Consider the following 10,424-nt stretch of genomic DNA (forward strand, 5'->3'; position numbering starts at 1 on the left):
TATAAATTTTGAGAAGATTTTAAGAAAAATTAAACATGAAAAATAATTGAGTACGAGTTTATATTTTTATCAATTCAAAATCAAGTCAAATTAAAATTCCGTTTTCTAATTTTTGAGATTGAATACTTCATGAATCCTTATCATTTTGAACTTAAAACAATTACTTTTTTTCTTAATATTTGATCATAATTTCGACAAAGATTATTATTTGATATACGGATGTTTATTTTAGTGTAATTCAGATAGAATTTGGATAATAATTTTTTTATTTTGATTTAGTTTTTATAGAAATTAAATATTTTATAAAACGTGAATAATAGATTTTTTATTGTTGGACTGAATTTAACTGGGCCATGGTGTTGTCCATGAAGAGGTCTACCTCCAACCCAATGCAGTCCATGATTAGACTTTAACATGATATAATAATTATTATTTTTAATTAAAATATTTAATAGATTTTTAATTTGAATTTTTAATTTTATTATTTTTTATTTATTATAAAATTATTATATTTTTAAGATTAAAAATACTGGTTTAAAATAATAAATTGTATATGGTTAGAAATTTGTTTGTATGTCATTATCAGGCATATAATATATATTTAGTATCCTAACTATTCATGTGATTATGTTTTGTTCACCCAATTATTTTCTTAAAATCATACCTAAACTTACATTTTTATTTTGCTTTGATCATATACTGTTAAAAAATGATACATAAAGATGGGGGTGTAGATGATGACGTTACACACCGTATAAAGGCGGGATAGCTAAAGTGGAGGGCCGCTACTTGAGTTTTGTGTGACAAGAAGGTGCCTCTAAAACTTAAGGGAAAATTTTATAAAATGGCAATAAGACCAGCGTTGTTGTATGGGTCAGAATGTTGGGCAATCAAGAAGGATCACGTAAGGAGGATGGAGGCCGCAGAAATGAGAATGCTTTCGATGGGCATATGGTAGGACTCTGTGGGACATGACACCAAACTCTGCAATTAGGATGTCCTTGGGGCGGTGCCTGTATCCGAAAAATTGATGGAGGGAAGACTATGGTGGTTTGGGCATGTCCTTAGGCAAAGACCGTCGGATGCAGTCAGGAGGGTAAAGTCGATTGCAGTCGACAGTGCTAGAAGGAGAGGAAGACCAAGGAGGAAGTGGGTAGACTGCTTGAGATCTGATTTGGAGGATTTAGCCCTTACCGAGGACATGACCTCTGACAGGAAAGTATGGAGACTTAAGACCAGGGTAGCCGAGTAGTGTGGGTCACAGCTATAGGGTGTAGCATCTCTGCCTTCTTTTTAATGTCTTTGTAGTAATTTCCATGACTGCTACTTTTTATACATTTCTGTCATTGGAATTTATGAAGGCTTAGAACTAGGGTAGCGGAGTAGTGTGCCTTAGTTTAGGTTTTAACCGATTTGATTTATTCATTCTCGTAGATTGCTATCGTTGACTACTATGTATCCTTCTCTTCATGTTTCCTCTTTTTAAATTTAGTTGGGACTTACGTTTTTGTCTATATGCAAATATTTTTACGCAGGGATTTATTTGCAGGGATTACTGCCCATTACAGAAGCACATATGAAGACTGTTCAACTATGTATTTATTTATTTATGTATGCATTGTATTTTATCTTTATTTTAAATTTTCTGACTATCGGAGGTCTTCCACGGAAGCTGTTCTCAACCTGACGTTGGGGGCAACCTATTATCATACCTCCCCTTACCACATTGCATATGGAAATAGGGTTTTGTTGTTGTTGTTGTTGTACATACTGTTAAAAAATAAATAGAATGACATGGTGTTTTTTATTTTCCTCATGATGATGTGATATTATCTTATAGTGACACATCAAAGTCACTAATATTTTTTTTAACAATATGTGTCTGAAACGGAACCAGAACATAACGTTATATATGATTTTGAGAGAAAAATAGTTATATGACCAAAACGGAACCCTATAACTAATTAAGTGGCTAAATAGATATTTTACCCTATTTTGTTTTATTTCTTTGTTTTCTTGGAGTTTAGTGGATAAAAGCATGACCCCTCCATGTGCGTTTGGAACACTTTGGTTAAATCATGCATGTCCTTTTCTTTTCTTTTCTTTTATATATATATAGGGTAAATTACACATTTAGCACCTAAATTATCAGTTTTGATTTATTTTAATACCTAAATTTTTTTTTCAAAAATTATATCAAACGTTTAGTTTGTGTTTTTATTTTAGTACCCGTAGTTAAAAACTTAATGCATTTAGTACCTAAATTATCAATTTTGGTTCAATTTTTAAAAAACTTAACGTTAAATTTTGAATAGGATACTAAAATGAAACAAAAACTAAATTTTATGATTTTTAAAAAAAATAAAAGTTTAGATACTAAAATGGACCAAAATTAATATTTATGTATTAAACATGTAATTTACCCATATAAATAATATTTATTAATAAGAACATTCACGATTAAAAGATCAATCACTACTGTTTCAAAAAAAAAGGTTAAACACTATTACTGATAATAAATATTTTAATTTCAGTAAAAATATCAACAAAATCATTTTTTTTACTTCAATTTTAAGATTTCGCTCTCACTAAGCTTATCTACTCGAGTTGCGCACCTAGCTAACAAAATCATTATTTTAATAAATGTTATTTATTATTACACACAAATCTAATTAATGTGTCATCGGTTTTTATTTAACTATAGTGAAAATTAATATATTATTAGAGAGAGCTAATCTAATTTCTTTAGTACCCTTACAATATAAGGGGAGGATGCTATTAACATTGTTTAAATCATGCAAATTCTTATGCTATTTCACTCATTATTGTTCAATTATAAAATATATAAATATTAAATAAAGATTTCATCATCAATCACCAATATAGAGAATAATTCTAATATTTCAATACAAAAACTTTAATCGAGCTCAACCTATGAATCGATCTTATAAAGTAGAAATAGATAAGAAATAAGTAAAATGATCATAAATAACTGCATAAGTTAATTTTTTTCCTTTGATCAGCGGCTCTCGTTTAAATCATAAAAAGTTGAACTATTCATTCTAACTTATTATATATTGTTTAAACCACCCCTTATTATTCGTGCACGAATTAACTTACTTCAGTGGTTAAAAGAATCGTTGTTGTTCCTAGAGGTCACGGGTTCAAGCACCAGCGATTGTAGCAGGGTGATTGAACGTTTATTGTCAAATGGTCAAAAATATTTAAAATACATACTACTTTATAATCATCTTAACTTAATAAAAAATAATAACAATAACCGTTTGCAATAATATTTGTACATATGAAAATTCTACCAACAAAAGGATTGAAAATTTTCACACATCCTATTTATACATGGTAAGATTCAAGTACTATAAAACTCAATGTGTTTTCTAAGGTGGTGTTTGTTTTCACTGTTTAAGGTCTTCAAAGCTCTTATATCTGCACCGCACATAAGCTCTTCTAACATCTGCAGTCCTCTTCTTGGCGCAGACGTGGACTTATGTCTTCAAAGCTCTTCTAACCTCTTCAAATAATCATTTTTACTATTAATTTTTTAAAAATTATAAAATGTCATTAAATTTAATGAATTATTACAAAGTCACTATATGTTGTAATAAATTATAAAGTTTGATAATATAATAATTTTTATAGTATTTAGATAAATTTATTAATAATTTTATAATCTTTTAATAAATTTAATAAGTATTTTATAATTTTTTAAACTTTATTGACGAAAATGATCATTTGTATATAACTCAACGATATCTAATATACTTTATTTGAAAAAATATATTAAACTTAGTAAAATATATTATACAATTAAACTTAGTAAATTTTTTTTATATATAAAAACTTAGAAAATCACGGGGACATACAATTATTAGCATTAAAAGACAATAAATGTTTGAATAAAAAAAATTCACACTATTGAAAAATTTGATTCCTATAATTTAATTCTGGTAAAGTACGAAAGTCCCTTTATACTGAATAAATAAATAAATAATATATTTTTTTCTAAATAGAAAAATACTAATTGATGTATTATATGGAGTATATATTATATATTTTTTGATGTTATTAGAATCATATTGTATCACTCGAATAAATTAAGATGATTTAAATGATATTATAAATCGAGTATTGATATATTTGTGAATCGATAATAATTGAGAATTAAAATATAATTTTTTAACAATTACTTAAACCGAAACAAACAAATTGAATTAAAAATCAAATTGATTTCATTATCGATTGATTTAATAATAATTTTTAAAATGATATATGATATTAAAACCAAAATCTAATAGTCCGTAGATGTAATAATTTATAATAATAAAATTCGTATAATATTTATTTAATATATTTTTTCAAATAAAGTATATTAGATATCGTTGAGTTATATACAAATGATTATTTTCGTCAATAAGTTTAAAAAATTATAAAATACTTATTAAATTTATTAAAATATTATAAAAATATTAATAAATTTATCAAAATACTATAAAATAATTATTATATTATCGAACTTTTATAATTTATTACAACAATATAGTGACTAATTTGTAATAATTCATTAAATTTAATGACATTTTATAATTTTTTAAAAATTAATAGCAAATATGGTTATTTGAGTATAGTTTAAAAAATCAGTTTATTTATATTTCAATTTATTTTAGCAGTCTGCAGACGTTAAAAAAACAAACAGTCTTCTTCTTGCAGACTGCAAATTTTTGGTCCACCTCTTCTGTGGTAGATGCCTGCAGATGTGGTTCGCAGACCTTTTACCTCTGCAAAAACCAACACCACCTAGCTTTTTTAAGATCTTATTGACATAATTTAATTTAGGATAAATTACGTATTTAGTACCTAAACCATCACATTTGGTCTGTTTTAGTACTTAAACTTTTAATTTTTTTCAAAAACATACCTAACGTTTAGTTTTCATTTCATTTTAGTACCACCATTAAAAACTGAACGCTTTCAGTACCTAAACTATCAGTTTTGATCCGTTTTAGTATCTAAACTTTTAATCTTTTCAAAACTTAACGTTAAGTTTTGAATGAGGTGCTAAAAATAAAACAAAAACCGAAGTTTTTAACCGTGGGGTTCTAAAATGAAACGAAAACTAAACTTTAGGTATGATTTTGAAAATATTGAAAGTTTATGTACTAAAATAAACCAAAACTGATAGTTTAGGTATTAAACGCATAATTTACCTTTTAATTTAATTGATTGATAACAAGAGAGGATTATTAGGTGAATAGTAGCTTTCTAGCTTTTGAGTGAAGGAAGTTTGTCGATGATAAGAAGATATTGGAGTTTGATTAACACATTTAAACTTAGCTCTCAACAACTTGTTTAGTGGGAATGCTTTAGTTTAGATATATTTATCTATCGAATCTAGATCATAAAACATCACATTTTATTTATTTATTAATCGTCATTTAGTTTGAAAGGCACCATAGAGAATAGATTCTTTTTATTTAAAAATAAGATTATTTAGTCATTGTGAAAATGAAATAAAAACCACTATTTGAAAAAATAAATTGAAACACCACCAAATCTTTTGTTGGTGTCCCCTTGATAATACAATTATATATAAACCATTTTGCTTAATTAAGAAATAGTATACATCTCTCCCCCTTTTTTTTATTTTTCTTTATAATTTATGTCAATTTTATTGATCAAACCAATTTTTTCTTCTTTAATTTTGTTTAACCGGCGGTAACATCGAATTTGATGTTGATTATCGTCCATCGATTGTCTTTTATTAATTTTTTTAATAAGAATAATTATGTATTTGTGACATGTTCTATGCCTTTATGACATGTTTATCTCTATCTTTGTGGTACGTTTTTCTCTGTCTTTTGGCAGCTTACGATCTTTTGTTATTTTTTTTCGTTTATCTTTTTATTAGAGTTGGATTTGACATCACCACGATTGATCAAGATGATGTTTATTTGTTATCATGTTGATATTCTCTGCTTTGGACCCTCGGATTAATTTGAATACATGTTTTGTATTCGTAGATAGCTTTCTCACGTCGTTTGACTATGATTTGCGATTTGTCAGTGGTCTTCAGTAGCTTCATCATCCCTTTTGTGGTTTATTTGCCGATACAGTCAGATTTGTTCATATATTTATTTTGTTCAAGCATTGTTTAGATTTTTTAATTTTTTTTCACATTTTGGTCCTTGTGATCTAGGTGGCTAGTTTTTGTGTCTATAGTTATAGGAAAATGTCCTAATTATAATTTTTTTACGTTTCTGGTTATGCTTATAAATCTTCGTTGTAATTATGTATATTTTCTATTTTTAATAAAATTAGTGATTTTCTCTCGAGACAAAAAGAAATAACATATATATATATATATATATATATATATAATATATATATATATTACCATAAATTTCTATCATAAATTTATTACTAAATTGTTTACGAAGTTATGATAAATTATTATTTCCTACACTTGTAACACTTTTCTATTTTATTTATAAAATTAAAACTTATTGATAGAAAGGTGTTTAAAGTTTTTGATATTTTGTACGAATCAAGCGATTTTAATAGTTAAATGATGATTATTATCTCTAAAGGTTTCGGATTCGAGCACCAATTATTTTAGAGTAAAATGTTCATTGTCAAATGATTCAGAGCCTTTAAAACATGTACTACCACTTATAATCATCCTAAATTAATATGAAGAAAAAAAATATCTTTAGAAAGATTAATTACATTTTTTATTATTTTCATTTAATTAAAGTTTTGAATCCAAAAAATAAATCTATTAAGTTTTATAACTATTTCATGCCTATTTTTGAATTTTTGGTAAAACTCACAGATTTGACACTTCTCATTATTACTGTAATCATTTTATGATTTTTTTCATACTATTCGGCCCCTAATTACTTTTAATTATCTTTTCCCAATATTTCATGGAATTATCTTGAATAATTCTAAGATAATATATATTTAAAAAAATTATTAATTATTAATAACAAATATTTTATAGACATAACTATTTAAAGTTAATATTTAAAAAAAATATTTCCTTTAACTACAAAATCGTTTAATAAATTTAAAATTTTAGATGAATTGAACTTATACAACATTTATTCTTAAGATAAAAGTGGTAATCATGCAAATATATTAATCATAAATATATATATATATATATATATATATATATATATATATATTTAAATGAATCAATTACATGTTTCTTTATGACGTTAGAATTTATAACTTGAATTTCATTTGATTATGTATAAAAAGAATCATATTATAACTTATTTAATAAGAAAATCATCACGTAGAATGCGATACATTATCATCAATAGTCATTAACAATTGGTAGGTGAAGAACCTATTAAGTAGCCTCATTGACTAAAAAGGAAATTTGTTTTTTAAAAGTTCCAGATTTAAGCAATTGTATTTGTAAGGTGAATGTACATTATAAATCATTTAAAAAAATTTATATTATTTTATAATCATCCTAGATTATTAACGAAAACAATTGGCAGGTGCAATAATAACATAACATAGAAAAAATAATCTTAAAAATAATATTAATATTAAGAGAGAAATATTAGAACATAGATAATAAAATATATAAAAAATGCAATACAATAATCAATCATCACATTCGGAAAAGTTTAACTTGCGGCAGTTTAATATACGGTTAAGAAAATGTGCTACCGGAAATGTTATTATTTTTTAACATTTCTAGTAAAAAAATTACCCAAAACATTATTATTTCTACCGGAAATGTTATTATTGAGTGCTTTACCGGGTTTGTTAACATATCCGGTAAAACACGACCTAAAACATTATTTTTTTCTATCGAAAATATTAATATTAGACACTTTACTATAAATGTTAAAAAAAATAATATTTTAAATAAAAAAATATTTTAAGTATTTTTTACTAAAAAATATTAAAAAATAATATTTCTATTTACGTCTTTACTTAATTATATATTAAGATTGTCATGCAACATAACTTTCCATCACCTTCTCTTACAGTCAAAAGTGCATTTAACATATTCACCCGCATGGATACCCTGCAACATTTCTCATTACTCTTCTGTTTTGGCCCCCAACTTTTGGACTCTGCACTTGGATTTCCCTGGATATTCACATCCATTTACCTAACTCTTTTTCTAACTACCCATAAAATAATCCAAAAGTTTATATGTAAATAAAAGGACACGGTAATAATAATAAATTAAATAATTAAAAAATCATTGTCAATATAACAAATATTCAAATAATATATATATATTGATTATTCCTATGATCTATTGATTAATTAATCTAAATCAAGTATTACATAAATTCATTTATGAGGACGATCTTTCCAACTCAATTTATTTCATTTATAATATCAAATTTAAAACTCTTAATATAACTTTAAAAAAACTAGTATCTCGTTTGATTAAACCAAATAATTATTTACTCTGTCCCAATTTCCATCCATACCTACCAATATTATCCATAAAATTAAAATATATAAATGAACTAACACATGGGTTCACCTAACTTGTTCTACCTTGATATTTGCCCTTCAAGTAACATATATATAATAATCTCTCATAGCAAGCTAATCTATAGAATATATAGCTTCATTCTCCATCCCACTTCCTCAATATAATTCAAAGCACTAAGAAATGAGAAGTGGGTGTCACATGTGTAAAGGAAACTTTCATACCTAATGGTGTAGAAGGTAGGGAGGGAAAAAGAAATGTTCCTTTGGATTTTGTCGTTTGGAGTTTTCAATGAAGTTCTAACAAAACCCAAACAAGTCATTTCATAATATTGGCATTAAGCATAGAAAAATGGAAACATCACTCCTCGGATATCATCCCTACATAAATTAAGCATCGGGGTCTAGCAGCTATTTTATTAGTTTTAGAGCCTTGGCCTTTAGCAGGCATGGCATCAAAGCTCCCTCTGTCATCTTCCCTAATTTGGCCCCTTCTCCAATGTATTAGAGGATTCGGGTTCGCACATATACATATGTAAGATAAACCCGAGTTCGAACATATACATTTGTAAGATATGATGTATTGTTAAATTATTAAAAAAATAATTTGGCCCTGAAGAATAATAATACTAGAAGAGACTACCCTAAAATGGAAATTAATTAAAGCTTCAATACCCGAAGAAATTACCCCTAAGTAGGTCTAATTCAATTCAATTCTGAACTTAATCGAGATTAAGGTGACTATCTAACATTGGGATTCTAGTACAAAAGTAAAAACTTCGATTTCCTTATTTTGAGCATGAAAATCAAGGAGTGGTGATACTCTACAAATCAAGCATGAAGCATTTACAATTTTTCTTATTGGAATATATTTCCAGAGAAATAGTTTTGTACATAATATGGGCAAAATGCTGGATATTTTTTTCTAATAACAAAGCTATGGATCAAATGAAGGGAGATGAAAAGTAGTGAAGAACACATGTATTTAACACGAGAGAAGATTACTCGAGAGAAAGAGGAAGGCAGAGAAAGATAAAAATAAAGATGACGATTATACTTGGCAATCATGGAACAGAAAAGATGTCATTGGCTGGTCGGCGGCGGCGGCGCTGAGCTAGAGCTGGCGGCTCCGGAGCCAGAAAGCAAGTCAGCGAGAGCACTCATGGCGCGAACCTGCATCTCAAGCGCCGCAATGTAATCAGTTGCTTCTTCAAGAATAACCGGGAACGGTTGCTTTCTGCAGCCGGGAACTAACCGGCCAAGGACCTTGACTTTCCTTTGAACAGTTGGTAAACTCTTCGCTCTCAGTTTCGAGACGCTAAATCTCGGTTTCCTCCACCGGCTACTCCCGGTGACGGCAGCCACCGCCGACGCAGCCGTAGATCCTCTGCATCTCTTGTGCTTCCTAAACTTGAGCATAACACGGCTCGTCAAAATGGCTCGGCTCCACCTCGTTCTGCCTTTAGCCGCGACGGCCAAGGCTCTATCGGCGGCTTCACGCACGGCTCGTCCACGGCGTGGAGCCGACGGGACAGAGGAGCTCGTGTTGTTGTTGCTGCTGAGACTGACTTGGCTCAAAGCTTGAATCAGCTTTGACGAATAGATTTGTTGCTGAGCCTCTGATTTCCATTTGGCGTGGCTCTGCTGTTGATTCTCTTTTGACACTGCCGCCGATGGTTTCTTCTTCTTACTCCTCTTGATGCTCCGATCGGAATTCGCGTTCGTCACCGGATTCGTTATCGTGGACGTCATCTCACAGGATCAAGTCCCGTTGATATTCTCCCTCTCTATTTTTGAACCGTACGATTCGGTGGATTATAACTGAAAACGAGGAGATTCAGATGAAAATTCTGCAAAAAAACAAACCAACTTTATCACCGATTTGGTGAAACTAGTGGGTTGGAATTCCAGAGGAAGGAGGGTTGAGGGAGAGG

General features: G+C 28.4%; 1 protein-coding gene across 1 annotated transcript; it reads right to left on the reverse strand.

Annotated features, from left to right (window-relative positions):
• Nucleotides 1-9,387: 9,387 nt before the first annotated feature.
• LOC120178433 (transcription factor bHLH148-like) lies at nt 9,388-10,424 on the reverse strand. The gene is made up of 2 exons (XM_039184277.1): nt 9,573-10,424; nt 9,388-9,510 (listed from the first exon to the last, which is right to left on the reverse strand). Exon 1 carries the CDS (start codon nt 10,240-10,242, stop codon nt 9,574-9,576), a length of 669 nt encoding a protein of 222 aa, XP_039040208.1. The 5' UTR covers nt 10,243-10,424; the 3' UTR covers nt 9,388-9,510; nt 9,573.

Source organism: Hibiscus syriacus, unplaced genomic scaffold (assembly GCF_006381635.1).
Source record: "Hibiscus syriacus cultivar Baekdansim isolate YM2019G1 unplaced genomic scaffold, ASM638163v2 tig00112349_pilon, whole genome shotgun sequence".
NCBI lineage: Eukaryota > Viridiplantae > Streptophyta > Magnoliopsida > Malvales > Malvaceae > Hibiscus > Hibiscus syriacus.